At 59.6% G+C, this 21,022-nt stretch overlaps 4 protein-coding genes across 18 annotated transcripts in view; 2 read left to right on the top strand and 2 right to left on the bottom strand.

Annotated features, from left to right (window-relative positions):
* The window catches only part of AXIN1 (axin 1), a 55,930-nt gene extending 54,047 nt beyond the window's left edge, over positions 1–1,883 (top strand). For all 3 annotated transcript variants that reach the window (XM_019648824.1, XM_019648821.1, XM_019648823.1), the window contains 2 exons: positions 176–343; positions 1,285–1,883. In XM_019648824.1, coding sequence (XP_019504369.1) covers positions 176–343; positions 1,285–1,411 — 295 coding nt within the window. In that variant the 3' untranslated portion in view covers positions 1,412–1,883. The remainder of the gene's footprint in view (positions 1–175; positions 344–1,284) is intronic.
* A 716-nt stretch (positions 1,884–2,599) lies between these two features.
* On the bottom strand, positions 2,600–5,881 carry PDIA2 (protein disulfide isomerase family A member 2). 3 transcript variants are annotated; one of them, XM_019648817.1, is made up of 11 exons: positions 5,583–5,881; positions 4,758–4,964; positions 4,543–4,676; positions 4,325–4,462; positions 4,126–4,242; positions 3,879–4,004; positions 3,614–3,811; positions 3,401–3,521; positions 3,140–3,321; positions 2,851–2,961; positions 2,600–2,725 (listed from the first exon to the last, which is right to left on the bottom strand). In XM_019648817.1, exons 1-11 carry the CDS (start codon positions 5,779–5,781, stop codon positions 2,681–2,683), a joined length of 1,578 nt encoding a protein of 525 aa, XP_019504362.1. In that variant the 5' UTR covers positions 5,782–5,881; the 3' UTR covers positions 2,600–2,680. The 3 variants fall into 3 exon arrangements, with proteins under 3 accessions (XP_019504362.1, XP_019504364.1, XP_019504363.1); XM_019648819.1 differs by lacking the exon at positions 3,879–4,004; XM_019648818.1 differs by lacking the exon at positions 4,126–4,242.
* A 60-nt stretch (positions 5,882–5,941) lies between these two features.
* On the bottom strand, positions 5,942–8,496 carry ARHGDIG (Rho GDP dissociation inhibitor gamma). Its single transcript, XM_019648820.1, has 6 exons — positions 8,312–8,496; positions 7,023–7,202; positions 6,863–6,946; positions 6,600–6,676; positions 6,453–6,516; positions 5,942–6,361 (listed from the first exon to the last, which is right to left on the bottom strand). Exons 1-6 carry the CDS (start codon positions 8,382–8,384, stop codon positions 6,162–6,164), a joined length of 678 nt encoding a protein of 225 aa, XP_019504365.1. The 5' UTR covers positions 8,385–8,496; the 3' UTR covers positions 5,942–6,161.
* Positions 8,497–8,590: 94 nt separating this feature from the next.
* Positions 8,591–20,167, top strand: RGS11 (regulator of G protein signaling 11). 11 transcript variants are annotated; one of them, XM_019648810.1, is made up of 17 exons: positions 8,591–9,541; positions 10,459–10,555; positions 10,643–10,693; positions 10,870–10,976; positions 11,648–11,699; positions 11,826–11,884; positions 12,114–12,190; positions 12,393–12,474; positions 13,912–13,980; positions 14,876–14,899; positions 14,977–15,038; positions 15,158–15,271; positions 15,377–15,492; positions 15,625–15,712; positions 15,803–15,941; positions 18,974–19,056; positions 19,146–20,167. In XM_019648810.1, exons 1-17 carry the CDS (start codon positions 9,395–9,397, stop codon positions 19,246–19,248), a joined length of 1,470 nt encoding a protein of 489 aa, XP_019504355.1. In that variant the 5' UTR covers positions 8,591–9,394; the 3' UTR covers positions 19,249–20,167. The 11 variants fall into 11 exon arrangements, with proteins under 11 accessions (XP_019504355.1, XP_019504354.1, XP_019504352.1 ...); XM_019648809.1 differs by having other exon boundaries at positions 14,870–14,899; XM_019648812.1 differs by lacking the exon at positions 8,591–9,541 and adding an exon at positions 9,837–10,085 and having other exon boundaries at positions 14,870–14,899.
* Positions 20,168–21,022: the final 855 nt, after the last annotated feature.

Raw genomic sequence — 21,022 nt, 5'->3', positions numbered from 1 at the left:
AACTAGATGGTGCTGTTCAGGTGGGGTATGGATGCCTGACATTGCTGAGTGAGTTACAGCTCACCCCTGCAGGCCCTGCCCCGTCGTTTACTGGGGAACCCGAGGCCTGAGGCATATTGTGGGGTGCCCTGGGGAACCCTGAGCCCAGCAATCACTGCTACGTCTTTGCCCCCAGGATGAAATCACAGAGGAAGGCGGGCGGTGGGACCACCCAGACATGTGACAGCATCGTCGTGGCTTACTACTTCTGTGGGGAGCCCATCCCCTACCGGACCCTGGTGAGGGGCCGTGCTGTCACCCTGGGGCAGTTCAAGGAGCTGCTGACCAAGAAAGGCAACTACAGGTAAGAGTGAGGGGCTGGGGTCTGTGGTAAGCAGGCGCCCTGCCCAGAAGGTAGTGCTGTGTGTCCTGTTCCCACCCTGTTCTCATTCTATCTGATCCCTGTTCCCTCCTTACCCACTTACCCAACCCCGAGCTGTTAGCGGGAGCCCCTGGGCGTGTGAGGTGTGGGTGGCCTTGGGGCTCCAGTGCCAGGTGACTGAGGCCTCCAGGCTGCCTGAGGGGCCTGGACGGTCGTTGGCTTAAAGGTGGGGGAACAGGCCCAAACACAGTGGTCTGGCGGTCCCCATACTGATTTACCCTGGGTTGGCCTTGTCTCCAGCCCCCTAACTCAGCCATCTTTACTGGATGCAGAAGCCAGGGCTCCCCTTCCAAGGCTCCAGGCTCCGTTCCCAGGGCCTGCTCTGGGCTGCTTGGCCCTGCCAGCCTGAGACCAGCCCCTGAGACTCCTGCGTGAACACTGTAGGAGGAGCAGGGGGCAGCTGGGTCTCAGCTGGGGTCAGCCCACTGTTGCCTCTATCCACCGAGGGGCAAGAAAGTGCCCTTTGGAGGGTGTGGCTGCTGGAGGAGGGTCTGGGTTCCACTGGCCTCTACTTGGGCCTTAGTGGGGGCACATCACCCCAATGGAGATGACAGGCTCAGCCCTTAGGAAACAAACCCCAAACTTGCCCCTTTCTCCCCCACAGCACCTTAGAAGCCAGGGCAGGGGACCCTATACGTGGTCAGTGCACTGTTCACTGTCAACTGTCTGGCAAATGGGTACCAGGAAGAGCCAGTTTGTGTGCCCTGCATGTGTCTGGAGCCTGGTTGCCAAGTGCTGTGCACGTGGGGGAGCATGGGGCCACCAGGCTAGGCGGTCGAAGACCCCAAGGGTGTGGGGGTGTGGGTAGGAGAGGAGTGGATAGGCCCTCATCTCCCACCCCCTCCCTTCCCCTCTCCCCCCAGATACTACTTCAAGAAAGTGAGTGATGAGTTTGACTGTGGAGTGGTGTTTGAGGAGGTTCGGGAAGACGAGGCCGTCCTGCCTGTCTTTGAGGAGAAGATCATTGGCAAGGTGGAGAAGGTGGACTGACCGGCAGGCCTGGCCTCCGCACCACGCGGGGCCCGTGTCAGCTGGCGTGGGGAGAGCCACCCCGAGAGCCAGGAAGGGCCATGCCACGCCAGGTGCCCGCACGTGTGCAAACACACAGCTCCGGCGTAAGGCCAGGGGCTGCCTGCCACACAGCCGCCCAGCCCTTCGGTCCATCTGTGTCCAGGTGAGCGGGGATCCTGCTGAGTGGTCCATAGGCGTCCGTTCTGCTGACGAGGAGGGGCCCGTCCACTTTGCTCTGCAGCTGTACTCTGAGAGTCTGCCCAGCAGGGATCCCACCATGGGGCCAGCAGGACGACCCTCCCCAGCGGCCCCCTGCTGCTAACCATGGGCCCACCCCTACACCTCCCTGCAGCCAGGGTGCTCATACCACAGGATCTGCTTCTCACTCCTGGACTCTCCCACCATGCCCTGCCCTGGTCAGGCCCAGCCCAGGCCTGGGGTACAGGGGGCCCTGGGGTACAGGGGGCCCTGGGGGGCCTCTAAATTGTACATGTCACCGAGTGCCTTCGACACAGCTTGTCTCTTGCCTGCCACTGTGTGGACCCGGCGACGGGGCACCAGGGTGCTCCCTCTCCCCCTCAGCTTCCACAGCCCCTGCTCAGCGGGTCCGGGCCCCTCCTTTCTAAGGGCCCATGTAAATATGTACATTTCTTAGGTTAGGGCCAGCAGGGGGCTACCCCAAGCCCATTTTTCATGCGCTGACTTGTACAATTATCTTTTCAAAGGTACTTGGATAATAATGAAATAAAACCATTTTTGAACCTTCCCTGGCTGTGAAGTGTACCGGTCTTCTGTGGGTGGGGCCTGGCAGGTGGGTATGCCATCCTCGGCCAGTTCCTGGCTCATGTGGCCTGGCTCCTCACAGCCCCTGTCAGGCCTCGGCAGCAAAGGAGGTCACACTGGCCTCTGAGGGTCTCAGGGTGGGATGTCTTATGGAGCCATGCCAGCAGAGCTCTGGAGAGGGAGGGCCTGAAGCTGGCAACAACAGCATGCCCCCCTTTCTTGCCCAGGTGGGGACCAGACCCATACCCGAGCCAGGGATCCACTGAGGTGGGCTAGGGGCAAGGAAGGGCTGGGCCCCATCCAACATGGAACGGGCCCCAGGAGGCTGAGGTTTGGCCAAAGCCAAGGGCCAGGGGGCCAGCCGTGCTCAAGAACCTCACACAGTCTAGGACCATAGCTCTTTATTCAGGGCCCAGTCTCCCAGGCCCCAAAGGCGACAGCTCCCCTACCCTGATGTGGGGACAGCTACAGCTCTTCCTTGGGCTCCGAGGTGGAATTGCCTGGCGTCTCCTGGAAGGGGTCACAGAGGCCCAGCTGGAAGCTGTACCCTGAGCCCACCCCTGCCCAGTCAGTCCCATAGCCATGCTTCCAGAGGACTTGTCCAGAGGCCTGGCACCTTGGACAGAGGCACTCACCGGGAAGGGGGCTGAGGACTCCTTGGTGGGCTCCTCTGTGGGCAGCTCGCCCCCGTTATCCAGGAATTTGGAGAAGGTCTCCAGGTCCCTGGCGCTTCTGTATTCAATCACCTGAGGAGAGACAGAAGGGTGTGGAGGACATGCCCCACCCAGGCCACGCCCTCTAAGGCCAGGTCACGCCCTATACTAGGACTTGCACTGAGTCCACGCCCCATCCCAGGGCCAGCCCTCTGAGGCCACACCCTCTGGGCCATGCCCCATCATCAAGGAAGGTGGGGTCCTGCCTTACCTTGCGACCTGGCCCTGCTGGGAAGTACTTGAGGGTGGGGAAGCCATGCACTGCGAAAGCCTCCAGCTCGTTGGCCGTTGCATCCAGCTCGGCGATGACGATGTCCTCATGGTCCTTGTACTTCTCGGCCAGCGCCTCCCAGGCAGGGGCCATCTCCTTGCAGTGCGTGCACCACGGGGCATCTAGGATGAAGCAAGGGGGGCGTTGGCAGGCCAGCAGGGCCACCCATCCACCCACTGTTCCCCCACACTCCACACTCACAGAACTTGATAAACACATTCTTGGTTTCGTCAAAAGCCACCTGCTCAAAATTCTTGCCCACAAGGGTCTTGACTGGACGCTGGTCCCAGTCGGGGGGGACTTCCTGGCTCAGGAGATAGGGCTGGGGAAAGCCGGGCATGGCGCTTTGCTGGGGACCTCTCCTGAGAGCCGCTGCTCCCACCCCACGCCCTGGGTGGGCTACCCAGCACAGACCTTGACCTTGCCACCGAGGACAGCGTGGCAGAAGGCGGTGACTGAGGCTGCAGTGACCGGCCCACTGTCCACAGGTGTGTACTTTTTGGTGGTCTCCATGTTGATGAAGCGCAGGGTGGGGGCCTCTTCAGCCATCATCCCAAAGTACTGGAGCACGTGGTCGTTGTTGGCACCCACATCCACCACCACGAACAGCACCTGCCAGCAGGGAATCCATGCTGGGCACTGGCTTTGCCACCACCCATCCCCCTCAGCCAGCCAGTACCTGCCCCCGGAATGGGGGAGCCGCCTCCCTGAAGCCCGCCAGCAGCTCCTGGTGTGGGGCCAATGTCTGGTTGATAAACAGCAGCAGGTGGTTGAGGACCTTGGCCGCAAAGATCTTAGGGGATGTCTGCAGGGACAGGCCAGACTTGTGGGGGCCAGCTCCCGTGGTCAGCCTCTTACTCCCCCCACTCTCACCCCGCACGCACACCTGCACCTGCACCTGCACTTGCACCTGCAGCACAACTCACCTCACTGTTGAACTCCGTGACCAGGTGCATGCTGTGGGTGAGGAGGAAGTAGGACAGATCCCCCTGGTCCAGGCCCAGCTCTTCGTCCACTGGGAAGTCTGCCCGCCCCTCATCAAACTGGACAACATCAGGTGGGTCAGCAGGAGCCATGGCGCTGACCCTGACCCCTGTCTCGGCCCTGACCTCAGCACGGACCCACCTTCTTGAAGAGGACCACGGTGTCCTTGGTGAGGCCAAACTTCTGAAAGAGCTGCGGCCGGTCAGTGAGGCCAAAGGTCATGTCCAGAGCATCCTGGGACAGGGCCAGGAAGGTCGCCACATCCTCGTCCTGCAGGTCCTAAAGGGCCCACACCTGTGAGGCCAGCTGGGGCCATAGACTCTGCTCCCAAGGCCTGGCCCTCCGTGCCCCTAGCTCACTTGGAAGAAGCCGATGACCACGACGTCCTGGGCATCTATCAGTGCTTGGGCGCTCTCCTCATCCTCCAGCCGGGTGGCGCTGGACCCCACCCGCCGCCTCAGCCACTCAGCAATGCCCTTGGCCTCCCGGGGGCCTGTGGAGAGTCCCCTCAGCGGGTCTAGCCCCTGCTTCACCCCATCCCACACACACATGCCTGCCCCCTTCGCCCCCGCACCAGTGTACTCCTCGGGGTGCGTGCGGTTCCCGTCACGGAAGAACTTGAGCGTGGGGTATTCTGTTACAGCAAACTCCTCGGTCAGCTCTGGCTCCGCTGGCCCGTCCACCTTGGCCAGCCTAGTTTGGGCTGACTCTGCCGCCAGCAGGGCAGCCGCCTTGCTGTACTCGGGGGCCAGTGCCTTGCAGTGCCCACACCATGGGGCATCTGAGGGACAAAGCCATGAGTGCCCTTGGCCTCCCCTGCCCCAGCTGCAGCCCCTGCTCCTGCCTGGCCAGAGCTGGCAGACACTGGGGGCCAGTCAGGTCCAGCATGGAGCATGTCCTGTCAGCACCTCCTTCCTTCAGGGGCCCACTGGAGCCTCAGCCACACCAAGCCCAAGCACCAGAGATGAGACTACTGACGGCCTCCAGCTGGGGGTGCAGCCCCCAGCACCATCCACCGAGTGTGAGAAGAATCTGGTGGTTGCTCCTTGAGGCAGGGCTCCCAGCCATATGCCACTCACTGTCTGCTGATGCCTGCCAGCTCAGTGGCTTTTACATGTTAAAGGGTTGTTAAAAAGCCACACAAAAATATGCAAGCCTGAGTTGGATCTGGCCCTTTACAGAAAGTGCCACCTGTGCCTCCCCTCCCACCTGCTTAGGCTAGACCCCCCAGGCCCAGCTCAGCCCCAGGGCTCTACCTCAGGTGCCCTCCGATGGAGCCCCACGAGGGCCCCTGAAGTGCATAAGCCCCCAGGTCCTCGGGGTGGGGGTTTGAACCCACTGGGTAGCCCCTGCAGGGGCCTCCCCTCCCCTCCCCGCCCCGCTGACCCTGCGCACTCACAGAACTCCACCAACAGGGCAGGGTGCTCACTCAGGGCCAGGCCCAGGGTATGTCGGTTCAGCACCAAGACCCCATCCTCCTCAGAGATCTCCTCCTCTGAGGGCTCCTCCGAGGGACCCCTTGTCTTGGGCTCTTGTGCCTGTGGGCCTGAGACCCCGAGCAGCAGCAGTAGCAGCACAAGCAGGAGCTGGCTGTCCATGGCAGTGCCAGGGCTCGCGGGGCGGGGGCAGATAAGGGGGCTGGGGGCCAAGCAACAGCCGCCACGTGGCACCCAGGCCTGGTCACAGGGAAGATAAGGCCACCAGGCTCCCCCCCCCACTCCCCGGGGGAGGGGAGGCAGACAGAAGCGACACTGAGGACACCAAGACAGGGCAACGTTTAATAGGACTATTCAGGGCACAGCACCAGGCCTGGGGAGGGGGTGTCCCAAGGCAGGGCAAAGGGCGTGGGGGGTCTAGTCACTGACAGAGGGGGCTGGAGAATGCTCGGGGATCCCTGTGCAGCAACTGGCAGAGGCAGGGGAAACAAGGACTCCAAGTGGGAAGACAGTTCCCGGGACAGGGGTCAGGGGAGTGGCGCTCAGCTCTTCCAGTCTTGGCAGATGTGGAGGCCCCACTCCCAGGAAAGGTGGTCTGCCCTGTCGTCATCAGTGAAGAAGGATGTGACCACATAGGCACCCCTCACCAGGGCGCCCCGCGGTGCCTCCTCCACCGGGGTGATGAACTCGTACTCCTGGGTGCTTGGACCATAGCTGCCCACCATGTACACGGCCTTGTCCACTGGGGGCAGGGGAGGGAGTCAGGGTCATCCTCTATCCCTCTGGCCCCCACCTGGCGGCCCCCCAGGCTGCCCCTTCCCCATGGCCCTCACCTCGCAGGCCCCCGCGATAGGTGTGATGCAGACACTTGAGACCACTGACAATCTCCTTATTGACCTGAAGGACAGTGGGTGTTAAGGGGTCTCTCTGGGGGACTGAGCCTGCGGCTGGCAGGTGTCCCCCAGTACAGCTATCCTCACCTTGAAGGTAATCTTGACTTTGTAATCAACACCCTCCTTTAGAACGAACACCTGGTTTTTCAGCGCAGCTAGCTCACCTGTTAGGGAAATTGCAGCTGAGGAATGAACTGCTGTGATGGCTGAGACCCTGCCCAGGGGCCCCTTGGCGGGGAAGGCAGTACCTATGCAGTCTACATGACAGATCTAAGGACTCGGGTGTGGGCACGGGGGCCTAAGAGGTCTCAAAGCACAAAAATCAGTCTGTGGTTTGCAGAGGGGGTTACCTGTGAGGTCCATGGTCATGGGCCCTGGAGCCTGCTCGGACATCAGTGTCAGCCTCATCACCTGCACGTTGGGCAGGCTCGGGTCTGAGGAGAAACTGGAAGTCTACAGGATGCACCCGCCACCCTGCCCCGCCCTGCCACTCCCAGGGCCTGTGCATACCCATGGCCAGCGGTAGGGGCCCTAGCAGCACCCGCTTGTACTTGGCCAGGCTCTCATCATCCGGGTCCAGCTGCTGGATCTCTAGGAGGCTCTTCCTCCCAGGGGCTTGGTACCCAGGGACAGCTTCATCCAGCACCTCATCTGGTGGCAGCTGCCCCCCCTCCTTGTCTGTCAGGAGGACTGGGAGTTGGGGAGGTGAGTGAGCAACTACTGCCAGCTGACCCTGGCATTTCCTTGTCAAACCGGAGCCTCCCCCATCTGGTTAGCTGTACATCCCACTGCCCAATGGAACTTAAGAGGAAGCCAGTAGGGGCACAGGGAGGGAGGGGGTGTGGGATTAGGGAAGGGGGTGTGAGTTCAGAGAGGGAAGGGTACGTGGGGGCTCAGGGAGAGGGGTGGGGTCCCCTTTAGGAAGGGTCTTGGGGGTGTGGAGAAGTCTCCCAAGAGCCAAGTGACATCCCTCGCGGCATCAGCTGCCTTCCCCTGGCCCAGCCAGGGCCCCTCCCTGACTCTGAGGCCAAAGATGGCTGGAATGAAGACCTCAAATTGAGGATGGCCCCAAGGGCTGGGGGCCACCACCATTGAGTGGCAACCTCCCAGGGCGTCCCTGAAGCAAAGGCTCTGCCCTCACAGTCTTCTGGGTCCCCCAGTGCCCTGGGGACTCTTCCCATATTCCCATAAGGCTCTCAGATGCCTCTGGCCCCTACCAACCTGCTCAGGGACTAGGGTCTCTGAACACCTTCCCACAGTCCTAGGGGTTCTTTTCATAGTGCTCCTCGGGGGTGAGGGTTGGCTCTCTCAAATCCTTCAGCTTATCCTTTGGGGCCACCTCCCAGTCTCCTAGAGCCCTTTCCCAAGGTAGGCTGGGGTAGGGGGGGGTCTCTCCAAGCCCTTCCCATAGTGTCTTGGGACAGGGTTGTCTGAGTCCCTGCCCACTGCACTCCTGTCCTCTCAGGAATCATCACACACCCTGAGGGAGCTCCAGCCCCACCCAAGGGAGAGGGGATCTCTGGGGCAGGTTCCCAAGGGGAGAGGGTCCCTCTGTCACTGTGGCTTCACAAACAGACCCGCCCACTCTTGGCTCCTTTCCCTGAGTGTTTAGCCTGGACGAAGCCCCCCCATCCCCGCCAGAACCCTGCAGGGGGACGGCGCCACAAGGTCCCCACGCGCGCGCCCCCAAAGTTTCCACGGGGGAAGGGGCCGGTCCCCGCCCCGGGCTAAAACTGCCCCCGCCCCGCCGGAGCCCCCCCGCCCACGTGGCCGCCCTGGCCGTAACCCGGCTGGCTCACCTCGGGCGCACAGCGCCAACCGGAGCAGTTCCAGCAGCTGCGCCCCCAACTCGCACGCGTCCAGGCCCAGCATGGTGGCCCGCGGCCCGGCCGCGCCGCGGAGCCGCCGAGGAGCTGCCGCCCGGCTCGGCGCTCAGCCCCGGCGCGACTGCGGTGAGCTCATCCCGGCCGGGAGCGCCCCCCGCGCCCAGGCTGCGGGTCCCAGAGGTCGCGCCGGCCCGCTCCCCGCCCCGCTGAGAGGCGCCGTCTCGTCCTGCGCCGCGAGCTGGCGGACGCGCTCCCANCAGCCGCTCCGCGGACCCCGCGCAGCCCCGCAGAGACGCGCGTGTCGCCCGCACGGCGCCTGCACCCGGTCGTCCCCGCCGCGGGCGCACCCGGACCCTGCACAGCCGCCGCGGACACGGACGCACACGGCCGCAGTCAGGGTCCCAACCGCCCACCCGACTGCACCCCTCTCTGGCCATCAGGGCTGCCCCACCCCAGCGGCGCCAGTGGGAGTCTGAGGGGTCTCCGGGGAAGCTCTCTGGGCGGGGCCAGTGGGACTGGGGGCACCGAGTGGAGCAGGTGCGTCCCTTTCATGTCCCTAGGCTCTCGTTATCGGCAGGCAGTGCAGGCCGCACCTGAGGCCGGACAGTCCCCCACCTTCCCCCTGCTCTCCACCGCGGAGCTTCTGTCTGGGCAGAGGGGATTCCTAGAACACCCTCATCCCCTGCCTTGGGGGCTGGGGTGTGTGTGTCTGCACCCCAGAGGTTCAGTCACCAGCACAGTGCTGGGGTCCCACCCACACAGTGAGGTGCAATCCGGAGACACACACAGCCATTACTCAGTGTTTTTATTGACTGGGCTGTGTGAGTGTGGCGGGGGTGGGGTGGGGTCTCTGAAGGCTCTGGGGACCCAGACGATCCGGAAGGCCCCTGTCCTTGGAGAGAAAATGACACTGATCCAAAACAGGACCAGGGTGGTGGAGTGCTGAGGGGGCTTCTTGATGCCTGAACAAACCCCGGGGGTGGGAAGATGGGGGTCAGCGAGGGCAGGGAACAGGGGTGAGCTGGATCAAAGGCCTAGGTCTGCGTGGAGGAGGAGATGGAACACGAGCCTGAGTCCGCCTTCTTCCTAGACCCTTCCCTTAGTGTCTTGGGACACACTCCCAGGATAGTCAGACCCCTCACCCTGACTCCACAACCCCCTGCACCCCCAGTACTGGCACAGCCTGAGGGCACCACTCATGAGGTGAGTATGGGGGCAGGGCTTACAGTAGACCCCAAACCATTGTCCCCCACCCCAGCCCACCTTCCCCACAAGTCCCCTCTCTCCTGGAGACCCTCTCCTCATAGAGCCCCCTCCCCTTCCCTGGGCTCCTATCCTCTCCCTGAGTCCTCACCACCCTCCCTGAGCCCCCCTTTCCTGTATTCCCTCACACGGCCTCTCTCTAAGCACTCCGCCCCAGGGTAGGCATCTCCACGTACCGCCTCAGGCCCCCTCCTACGGGTACCCGGCCCCCCGGCAAGTCTCCGTGGGCACGGACCTTAGTTTCTCGTGACTTGAGGGGAGACTCCTCGGAGTGGCCCGTCGGGCGCCGCCCCGCTCCCAGACTCGGAACGGGACCTGGGACCAAGCCCAGGTCGGGGAGGGTTAACTCAGGCGCGGGGCGGGGCGGGGCGGGACGGCTCCGACGCCAATAACCCCGCCACGCCAGCCTCGCCCCGTAGCCATGGCCGCGGGCCTCGCGCCCCCCGGCGGGCGCCCTCGTGAGCAAATGCCGCACCTGAGCAAGGTGGGTGCGGTGTGGGGGTCCCGCCGTCCCCGGAATTTTCTGGCCTTGAGGCTGGGAGGGGCAGGAGAGGAGTGGGTGCGGGTGCGGACGCACGCTAGTGTGGACTTTGCGTGAACGCGCGAGTATGGACGCGGGCCTGGGGGCCCTGGCACCGTGTGGGGCGGGGTGAGGCGGCAGAGACCCCCGGCGCTGGGGTGGGTGTCTCCCCTTGCCTCCGCCCCGCCCCTTCTGCGAGCACAGCCTGAAATCCCACCATCTGTGCGGTTTAATCTCTGCGCGCACTGATCCGGGCATCCGGGCCAGGTCCGTGCAATCAGGATCTGGGGTGGGGGGAGGCCGGCGGGGGCAGCCCCTCATGGCCCTCTTCGCCCAGATGGAGCGGGTGGTCGTGAGCATGCAGGACCCTGACCAGGGCGTGAAGATGCTGAGCCAGCGACTGCTCACCACAGTCATTCCCCACGCAGTGACTGGTGAGGCTGGAGGGCCAGGGGGTGAAGGGGTAGGGGGGCGGTGGCAGGCCTGGCCTCGGCCTCCCCCACCCAACCCGTGTTACGCAGGCAATGACATCATGGAGTGGCTGATCCACAAGTACTGCATCTCAGAGGAGGGTAAGGGGGTCAGCCCGCTGCCCATCCTGGTCCCCACCCTGCCCTAAGGTCCCTGTGCTGGTGGCCTAGGCTGAGCCTTCTGGAGCCAAGCCAAGTCTGCTTGGGAAGGGGAGCTTATCCCAGAGACCCTGCTCAGTTCTCCCCAGCTGAGAACTCACCACCTCGCACCCCCTCAGAGGCCCTGCACCTGGGCACCCTCCTCCTACGGCATGGCTACCTGTACCCGCTGCAGGACCCCGGCAGCCTCGTGCTCAGGCCAGATGAAATGCTCTACAGGTTCCAGGTCAGGCTCAACTAGGAGCAGGTGGGAACCCCCCACCCAGCAGCACAACTAGTGCAGACTCCGGGTAGGGGCGGAGCTGGGGCTGGAGCAAAATGTGTGATGTCAGGGTGGGCCTGGTGGTCTACCACCCCCTCCACAAAAGGCCTGGACTGCATGCTTTTTTGTGGTAGAAGGATCGAGTTCAGGGGGAGAGGCCTTCAGTGTCTGTGGGGCCACAGCAAGTCCTCCACTAGGGGTAGGACCGTGGAGGATTCTGCCCGCTTCCCAGGTCCTTAGGCCCCACCCCTGAAGAAGGAAGCTGGGTGGGGCCTGACAGTGGGATTCCTGCACTTCCTTCCTGCCCTCCCAGGCCAGGCCTGCCTCCCAGCACAGGCTGTGACTGTCCTGGAGCTTGGGCAGGCCCCACCCCACCCCTCCCTGGAGCTCACAATCAGGGAGGCAGTCCCTGCACAGGGACCCAAGGGGTGAGTGGAGGTCACTTCCAGGTGGAGGGAACAGCCATTCATCAGCTGAGCCTCTAGGCCATAGGCTGACAGGCAGATCCTCAGGCACCCCCTCTCACCCCACCCGCCAGCCAATTTCCTCCCAAGGTAGATGAGAGGGTGGGGGCAACTCCTGGGGTGGGGAAAGCCTAGGAGGTCCCAGACACCCTTGTCCCTACATGGCACCAGACACCTTATTTCTGGACGAGCACCCTGTGGCCAGCTGCTGAGCTCGACTATGGTGAGTGAGGAGGGGTGGGCTAGCCTGGGACAAGCTCCTAGGACTGGTGGCCTCTGGGTGATGCCACGGGGGAAAGCGGGGGGGGCAGAGCTTGCTCCTCTGCAGTCTTTCCCCCTGTTCTCACAGCCATCTACTTGGCCAAGAAGAACATCCGAAAGCACGGGGCCCTTGTCGACCACGAGAAGGTGGGACCCCCACCCCAGGCTGGGTTCGGTCGGAGGAATCCAAGCCCCACTCATGTCCCCGGGGCCTCATATTTTTCCCGGCAGCACACAGCCTAAGCCCCAGGATATTGCAGACATGCACACACAGGCCACACCCAGCGTGGTCTCAGTGGGAAGGGGAGGGGGGTCCACACCCCAGAGCTTGGCATAGAAAGGGGTAACCCACTGGAGACCTCGACACCACCCCCAGGAACGTTATGATCAGCTGCACAGGAAGATCAACCACATGTGGGACCTGGTGGTGATGCAGGCAAGAGAACAGCTGCGGTGAGACCCCAAGCCCAGCAGGCATGGAGCCCAGACTGCCCGGGAAGCCCAGGGGCCCTGAGCCGGGCACCGACAGCCATGGCACCAGACACAGCACAGCCCAGGCTTTTAGCTGCCTGCCTAGGCCCTGGCCTGAGGGGTGGGTGGGGGAGGTGCCATGGTGGGCACCCATGGTCCCCCAACTCCACAAACCCCTCCCCAGGGCAGCTAAGCAGCGCAGGAAGGGGGACAGGCTGGTCATTGCATGCCAGGAGCGGATGTACTGGATGGTGAACAGGCCCCCGGTGAGTCCCTCGTGGGGGGAGGGGCTGGTTCCATGGACAGCAGCAGGTCGGGCCAGGAATTACTGTGTGTGCCTCAAATGCTCTATTAGGAGCTGTGGGAAGGTTGTGTCTTTTGGGGTCTCAGCGGGTGACAGGACTTTCTAGTTCTGTGGCTCATCAGAACGTAGAGATCATGAGGCCAGGCCTGAGGCTAACCGCCCCCCACTCCCATAGAGCAAAGGACAAACAGCTTCCCTCTGGGTCTAAGGGAGAGGCCCAGGGAAGACAAGTGGGGGGACCTGAAGACCCCAGGGAGGAGGCACGTGGGCTTAGCTGCAGCTTCTGGGGGTGCTGGCCTGGCATTAGGCCTTACCCAGGACCCTGGTCCTGGAAGCTGGTTTGAGGTCCCCTTACTGTGTGGGGCTGTGGGTCCTCTCAGGTGGTCACAGAAAACCCTGAATGGAAGCTCCTCTGGGAAAAACCCATGGAAAATGACGAGAAGCACCCACGGTCCTGATTACTTCATCAAATGTGTGTAGAGGGGTATCTCTGGGAAAATGACTTAATCTTCCACCTGAGGGCCAGACAGGTGGAGGAAGGCATGGCCCCAGGGCTGTGTGTTGGGCCAGACCGACCATGTGGGGTGAGGGGTTTGTGTGGAGGGGGCCAGGAAGGGCAGCTGGAGCCTCTGGGTGAGTGGATACGAGGGTTCCAACCTAGGCAGCGGTGAGGGAGAGGGCCAGACCACCTTGTGTGTTTGAAGACAGGGTGGCAGGACAAGTAGGTACAGGTGAGAGGAACCGTCTCAAGAAGGATGGTTAGGGGGTGGCCGGGTGGCTCAGTTGGTTAGAGTGCATGCTCTGAACAACAAGGTTGCTGGTTTGATTCCCACATGGGGTGGTGGGCTGTGCCTTCCGCAACTAGATTGAAGGACAACAACTTGACTTGGAGCTGACGGGTCCTGGAAAAAAAAAACCCCACTGTTACCCAAATAAAACAAATAAAAAAACAATAAAAAAAAGGATGGTTAGGTGGTTATGTTTCTGGCTTGAACAGTCAGGTGCAGTCAGGTGCATGGAGGTGAGTTTGGATGAGAAGAGGAACAATGGGGAGGTTTGGGGAGAAAGGTGAAGGATTTCACTGTAGTGGCAAAGCCAGGCTGGAGTGACCCATGGATTTGGAGCTCAGTGGAGCCATGAGCTGGACGATGTGCTGAAGCGGCTGTAGGAGGGAGGTCACCATGGGGTATTGACAGAGAGGAGACTGGGGGTTCAGGGGCTCAGGACTCAGGTTGCTGGGTTCCTCTGTGTTAGTTTCTCTGTTAAAGGGTGGCATGTGGGTGCAGAGCTTCAGTATATGGGGAATAGTGGGGGGGCAGGAACATGGCCCTACGGTGGGGTCTTAGCAGCCCACCTGAGCTGTGCCGCCCCCCCCCACTATCTAATCTTCCCTCTGCAGCCTGGGGTCCCTAACGTGCTGGAGCAGGGTCCGGAGCGGGGCTCTAGCACTGCCAGGCGAATGCAGATGGTGAGGCCCCTGCATGCATGCACCTCCCCTCACCCCCCACTCCTGCACGAATGCCTCTGGCCACCACACCACCAACCTGCCTGTACACACACCTCCCCACCCCCACGCCACCACGATGGGACTGCTTGGGGGCTTCCCATCTATCAATGCATCCATCTGTCCATTCAAATGGCACTTGATGCAGCTATTCCAAGTCCCCTTCCCCACTCCTGGTTTCACTCTCTCTTTGCCCTAGCCCCCCATTCCCAGCCCTTTGCTAACTCTCACCCTCTCTCGCCTCCCACCTGCTGCCCTGGATGCAAGTAAGTTCAGTGGACCCTGGGGAGGGTGGGGGCTCTTCTCCCAGTCCCTCCAAGGCCTCTCTCTGGTGGCCTCAGCAACCAGAGGAAACTGCCAAACTTTGTAACAGCAGAGCCCCTGTTCAAATCCCATGAAACCCAAAACCTAGAACAGATACATCTAGTACCTGACTGATAAACCGTTTTTCTAGCTGCAAAATCATAAGCTCATGGTCATAGGTTTACAATTTCCCCATTATAAAGTCAGTCCAAGAGAAGCTGAGATAGAGTTGGTTGAGGGTACTGTCTGCCTTCCCTCAGGCTGTATCGGTGTTGGTTGTGGAGTGCTGGGGAGGGTCAGGCAGTCCCCTGGCCACATTTCCCCACCTGGCCCATGACGAGGTGGCAGGCAGGTTCTGAGTCCTGAACACGAGGAGCTAAATCTGGAGCACGTTAGCAGTCGGAACTATCGGCCTCCAAAAGCTTCCTGGAAAGTCAGGACTCCCCCCCCCCCATTAAAGGAGGGGGTGCCGAGTGGCAGGGCAGGGGCTTGGGCCATTCTCTTTGAGGGATATCATTCCCCTGCTAACAGCCTTCCCTGTCCCTTCCAGACCAAGAATACGGATTTCTACAAGCGAGAGGTAGGTCCTGGGGGACTGGTGCAGGCGTGTGGGCCCCACCTCACCCCTGGCCCCACCTCACAGGACCCGTGTCTTAGATCGAGTGCTGCAGAAAGGCGCTGGGCAGGACCCGGGTGAAGTCGTCCGTCAGCCTCGAGGCGTGAGTGGGATGGGGTGGTGTCCAGAGACCCCCAAGCCCAGAGCCCATACCCTTCCTCCAGTGCCCTCGACCCCACAGCCCCTCCCTGCATTGGCCCCCAGCACCAGCCTCATCCCTAGGTACCTGAAGTTCAGCAGCCAGTACAGGCCACATGACCCCATCATGTCGGGGTGCCTGCCCAGCAACCCCTGGATCACAGACGACGACACCTACTGGGCCATGAATGCACCCAGGTGAACCAAGGGTGGGAAAGAGGGTCTGCAGGTGTTCTCCTCAACCACCCCACCCATCCCCACATTTCTCTGTTACTGACACACCCATCCCCCCCTCGCCCCCAGGGTGGCTGTGCCCACAAAGCTCCGTGTAGAACGCTGGGGTTTCAGCTTCCAGGAGCTCTTAGAAGACCCCATGGGACGGGCCCATTTCATGGACTTTCTCAGGAAAGAGTTCAGTGGTGAGATGCCTTTTCCCCCACCCCAGTTCGAGGCCCCCGTAAGGGAGACTGTTGCCTGGGGACCCCCCTCCCAGGTTTCAAACAGCCCTAGCCACAGCTCAGGTGGGCCTAACCTGGTGCCTGGCCCCCCAGCTGAGAACCTCAGCTTCTGGGAGGCATGTGAAGAGCTGCGCCACGGAGGGCAGGCCCACGTCCCCGTCCTGGCGGATGCCGTGTACCAGTGAGTGCCAGGTGTGGGCTCAGTGGGCTGAAGGGCAGGTATGCGGAGCCTGGACCCACCGGGGGGCTGCCCCCCTACCCCCTCACACAGGCAGTTCCTGGCCCCTGGCGCTGCCCACTGGGTCAACATTGACAGTCAGACGATGGAGCGGACCTTGGAGGGCCTGAGACGGCCCCACCGCTACATGTTGGAAGCTGCCCAGCTGCACATCTACATGCTGATGAAGAAGGTGGGCCTTTTCCCCGTGACTTTACAGTCACATCCAGACTTCCTGTCTGTAGAGATTTCAGGAAGTCCCTCTAAGGCAGCGGTTCTCAACCTGTGGGTCGCGACCCCTTTGGGGGTCGAAAACCCTTTCACAGGGGTCGCCGGGTACTCGTATGTGGGCGTATCTGCATGTGGGCCTGGAGACGGATAGAGGAGCGGTGTCTTGGTTGCTAAGACCATCGAAAATATGTGTTTTCCGATGGTCTTAGGCGACCCCTGTGAAAGGTTGAGAACCGCTGCTCTAAGGGATATGGACCACCTCTTCCCTTTCCACACAGCGGCAGATGCCAGCAGCACACTGGAAACACACACGGTGTTTATTCAATGTCCTCAACTAGCCAGTCAGGGTCCACATCTGCCCACATGGCCTCTGTGTTGGTTTCCTGTTGCTGCTGTAAAAAAAACGCCACACACTTGGTGGCTTCAAGCAACATACATTTATTCTCTTATAGTTCTGGAGGCCAGAGTCTGACCTGGGTGTCACCTGGCTAAAGTCAAGGGATCCGAGGACATGGTTCTTTCTGGAGGCTCCAGGGGAGAATCTGTTCCCTGGCCTCTTCCTTCCGGAAGGCACCTACCTGCCTCCTTGGCTCATGGCGCATCCTCCATCTTCAGAAGCAGCAGCGTGTCACCTTTTTTTTTTTTTTAAGGTTTTATTGGGGAGTTGGGGAAGGGAACAGTATTGGGGAATTGGGGAAGGGAACATTGTGTTTTTCCAGGACCCATCAGCTCCAAGTCAAGTTGTTGTCCTTCAATCTTAGTTGTGGAGGGCGCAGCTCAGCTCCAAGTCCAGTCGCTGCTTTCAATCTAGTTGCAGGGGGCACAGCCCACCATCCCATGTGGGAGTCGAACTGGCAACCTTGTTGTTAGGAGCACGTGCTCTCACCAGCTGAGCCATCTGGTCACCTGTTGGCAGCTCAGCGGCAGCTCAGCTCGGGTGCAGCTCACTGGCCCATGTGGGAATTGAACTGGTGACACCATTGCTCAGAGCAGAGCTCGTGCTCTTAGCTAACTGAGCCACTCGGCCAGCCCCAATATTTATCTTGCTAACTTTTTTTTTTCAGTTTGCTTGACTTGGGATCCAAACAAGGTCCATACGTTAAAATTAGTTAGTGTCTCTTAAGCCTCTCCATATCTTTTCTTCTTTTTTGTTTTGTTTTGGAGGAACTAGGTCCTTTGTCCTGTATAGTTTCCCACAGGTTGGGTTTTGCTGAGTCCTTGTTTCTCTTAGACAGGTTTCTCTATAGTCATTGTGATAAATGACTAGTTAAATTTAAGGCTTGATCAGAGTCATCCTGAGTTTTGTTGTTATTTGTTCCATGTCATCAAGAACATTTTCTTCAGTTTGGTGTGTTCTTCCATCAGGAGGTACATGAGGTCTGGTCGCCTACCTTTTTGTGACCCAAGCAGCCACTGACAGTCATTGCCCAGACCCATGATATTATCAACAATGTTCTGATCCCATCGTTGCTGGAAGCCTCCCTCTGCCCGGTGTCTGCTGGCCCAGTGGTACCGATCGTATGGGAAACGCAGAACCAATGCTTGATTCCTTCTTTTAATTACTGCTTTTAAAAATAATGAGTTGGATCCCTAGCATCTGCTGAGGGCTGTCAGTGAGGTTTTGATGTTTTTTAATACCATCATAAATTCACATTTTCACCAGATTTTATGGCCTTTAACCTATGTCAGTCCATCTCCAGCCAGCTGGCTCCTGAGTTATCTGAGGTGTCCCAAAGTCCTTGCTTTCTAGTGTGATGGCTTGTCCCAGGGTCATCCTGACCCAGACCTAGAGCCAGCCATGTCCGCAGGCAGCTGGCACTTCTTCAAGGGTGGTGTTTAAAAACCTTGACCTACACACCAGATGTGTTCATGCCACTGTTTTGGTGGTCATTGTTTCCAGGCCTGTCACTGGACAGAATTAGGAAATATATATGTTCATACTGATACTTCTCATTCAGGCTCAGGATTAGACTTGCTTTACATCTTTGACCTTATATCTCTCTTTTCTCACCCCCACTGAAAATCTTGGCTTTCAACCACGCTAACATAATTACTCGTTTGCTTTTCTCACAATTCACTCCATAGACTGAGCTGAATAACACAACAGCACTGAAAATGGTTTGCTTTTTTCCTTTTTGGTCCCTTGTATGTCTCCTACTTGGGAAGTCCCTTTGAATCCTTCTGTTATTATGTGTAGTAAGGGTGGTGTCACCCACTAGGTGTCCAGCTCCACTTCTTCCATTTTACTTTCGATGTCTGGGGACTCCTTACTTATTTTATGATGATGTGAAATATCTACACAGTTTCAAAATCCAACCTGCAAAGCAAAGTATATTCATCGAAATCTAGCTTCTATGCCTACCCCTCCACCTTCTTCCCATTAAACAATTTAATATTTATATTTATTTATCTTTAAAAAATATAAGTCATTAGATGCATAGATTCCACTCTTATTTTTTTATTTAAAAAAATTTTTATTGGGGAACAGTGCGTTTTTCCAGGCTCCATCTGCTCCAAGTCAAGTAGTTGTTTCAATCTAGTTGTGGAGGGCGCAGCTCAGTGGCCCATGTGGGGATCGAACCGGCAACCTCGGTTTTATGAGCACTGCGTTCTAACCGACTGAGCTAACCGGCCACCCTCTCCCTCTTTATTGACTACTATACGGCTTTTCTCAACCCTGTGGTTTCTTCAGCTGTGTCCTTGTCCTCACTCTATGGGGTAGATGGTAGCTCGGCATTCCCCTTCCTCCGCTCCCCACCGGAGGGACCATGGTTTGCTTCTCTGGGCATGGGCCTGGGCTGTTGCTCATCTTTGGCTGTTAAATAACCCAAAAGGATGGGAGCCTGGGTCTCTCTGAGTCCGTTGACTTGGTCAGGGCAGGTCTCGGATGGCCGCCTCCAGCACCATCCCCTGGGGACTCTGGGGGTCAGAGGCTGGAGCCTCGGGGAAGCTGAGAGCACAGAGCCGGTCAGGGCTGACTGACATCTCTTGCAGGACTCTTACCCGAGGTTCCTGAAGTCGGACATGTACAAAAGCTTGCTGGAGGAAGCCGTGATCCCCCTGGAGGTGAAGAGATGGTGAGCCTAGGTGGTGCCCTGCACCGGGGAGCTGTGAGACCAGCCGGATGATTGAAGCTACCCTGCACTCAGCCCCTTCTCACCTACAGTGTGTTCCCGTTCATGCGGAAGCCACGGCATTCGAGCCCCAGCCCTGCTTTCCTTCCTGCCGCTGCCTCTGAGGATCCTGCAACTGCTGCTGGGGAGGCCTAGCTGGGCCTGAGCCTGGAGGGAGAGGTGGTATCCTCTCCTCCTTCCTCCCACCCGGGGGCCTGGCAGCTGCTGAAACCTCCAGCATGAGCGTCCCCTTGTGCACAGAGGGTTTTGTCTTTCTGTGGGGCACAAGAGTCTCAGGCTTTGCAGAAGGGACTGGTCCAGGGGCTGACTCCCAGGGAGGAGGTGTCATTGGCTGAGCTTGGGTCACCTGGAGAAAGGTGGGATGAGATGGGCAAACCAGACCGAAGCCATGCTCCTGGCAACCTGTGGTCTTCAGTTTGGCGCTGGGGGCCCACTCCCATCTCCAGAACCATTAATTCAGCTCGCGAGTACCTGGGAGCAAGATGCACAGACAGGTGATGTCCAGCAGGTGGCACCTGTCCTGTGGTGAGGACATGCAGGCTTCAGGGGGAATTTACCCACTCCACTTTGCCCAGTATGACCCTGGTGAGGACTCACAGAGCTCTCTGAATTTGGCTGAGGCTGTGCTCAGCCTTCCACCGAGTCCAGAGGCGTCCCCACAGGTGCCACCCTGACCTTCACTGTCACGGCACATGTCCCAGACCTTGTCCTAAAGATGCACCTCCACCTGGTCCTGAGGCTGTGGCTTCTCTGCCAGTGTTGCACAGTGATGGCCTCGATGTCACCACCCTTCTCACCACCCGTCCCGGTTCACAGCCCTGCCTGGGTAGGTGCAGCCTTTGGGGAGAGCAGTGACAATGGTTGGAGGCCCCACTGTCCCCCAGACTCAGGGTGAAGGGAGCGTAGCTCGGACTGGATCAGCTGGGGCAGTGTCCCCCTACCCCCAGCCCCCAGGCTAGCTTGCTCTTGTCCACTCCTGCCTACTCCTGGCACAGAAATAAAAGATTGTCAGGTTGTTGGCCCTCACTCTGAGCCTATGCTGACATGGTCCAAATCGTGGTGTTTCTCTGCACATGTACATACATGCACATGATTTGCATGTATCCAAGTGTGGTTTATGTGCATGTGTATGTTGTATGTGGTGTATGCATGTGTTGTGTGTGCATGTGTGTGGAGTGTGTGAGGTGTGCAGTAGTGAAGGTGGTAAAAGACAGTAGGGGGAATTCAAGTGTCAGAGGTGTCACAGAGGGTCCAGTGTGTGGGCATCCACAGCAGAGGTGGGACAGCAGAGGGTGGACTCAGGCTGCAGACTGGGGGGCTTGGTCTTTGGGGAGACAGTTGGAACGCTGTTTGTGCTCTGACAAGATAAGGATGCCTGAGTGTTCCAGGGAGAGTGAAGAAACTGAGTCCAGGGAGTCTGTGGTGGGAGGCTCCTGGTGTGGGACCCATTGTCTCCTGGGCCAGGTGTGCCCTAAGGCCTCAGAGTTCCGGAGAGCATGTGTGGACTCCCGTGGACGCGACTGCTTTATTTACAAGTCCAGGGGACTGGAGGCCCACCAGTGGGGGCATCCCCTGGGCTCAGCCCCCTAACTCCTGCTTACTGTCCTGAGACCAAAAGGGTGGTCTCTCCCCAGAGCTGGCTCCTCTGCAATGCTGTGGACGCCAACTTGGACCCTGGGAGGCTGTGGGCATCACTCAAGTCCCCAGGAGATTTTCATTTGCACACCTGTTGTGCCTGAGGCCTTGTAGGCTGGGTAGCTTTTCACACGGACAAGAGACCAGCTCCTTGGCACAAGTACACCTGTCCTTTCTTTTTTTTTTTTTTTTAAAGATTTTTATTGGTGAATTGGGGGGATGGGAACAGTGCTGGGGAATTGGGGGAAGGGGAACAGACAAGTTGCTGTCATTT

This window comes from Hipposideros armiger, unplaced genomic scaffold, assembly GCF_001890085.2.
Source record: "Hipposideros armiger isolate ML-2016 unplaced genomic scaffold, ASM189008v1 scaffold_126, whole genome shotgun sequence".
In the NCBI taxonomy this organism is placed as follows: domain Eukaryota; kingdom Metazoa; phylum Chordata; class Mammalia; order Chiroptera; family Hipposideridae; genus Hipposideros; species Hipposideros armiger.
Note: the sequence above shows the minus strand (reverse complement) of the source record. Positions and strands in the feature narration are given on the sequence as shown.

Bases quoted from the DNA above. Each gene is read 5' to 3' on its own strand.
- PDIA2 (XM_019648817.1), bottom strand. From the start codon at position 5,781: ATGGACAGCCAGCTCCTGCTTGTGCTGCTACTGCTGCTGCTCGGGGTC. The intron at 4,677-4,757 runs GTGCGGGGGCGA...GACTCTCCACAG, and splicing joins GCACCCCGAGGAGTACACTG to GCCCCCGGGAGGCCAAGGGC. The intron at 3,322-3,400 runs GTGAGTGTGGAG...GCTTCATCCTAG, and splicing joins GAATGTGTTTATCAAGTTCT to ATGCCCCGTGGTGCACGCAC.
- ARHGDIG (XM_019648820.1), bottom strand. From the start codon at position 8,384: ATGCTGGGCCTGGACGCGTGCGAGTTGGGGGCGCAGCTGCTGGAACTG. The intron at 6,677-6,862 runs GTAACCCCCTCT...TTTCCCTAACAG, and splicing joins CATGACCATGGACCTCACAG to GTGAGCTAGCTGCGCTGAAA. The intron at 6,362-6,452 runs GTGAGGGCCATG...CCCTGCCCCCAG, and splicing joins CTATCGCGGGGGCCTGCGAG to TGGACAAGGCCGTGTACATG.
- RGS11 (XM_019648806.1), top strand. From the start codon at position 9,395: ATGGAACACGAGCCTGAGTCCGCCTTCTTCCTAGACCCTTCCCTTAGT. The intron at 11,700-11,825 runs GTGAGTGAGGAG...CTGTTCTCACAG, and splicing joins AGCTGCTGAGCTCGACTATG to CCATCTACTTGGCCAAGAAG. The intron at 11,885-12,113 runs GTGGGACCCCCA...CACCACCCCCAG, and splicing joins CCCTTGTCGACCACGAGAAG to GAACGTTATGATCAGCTGCA.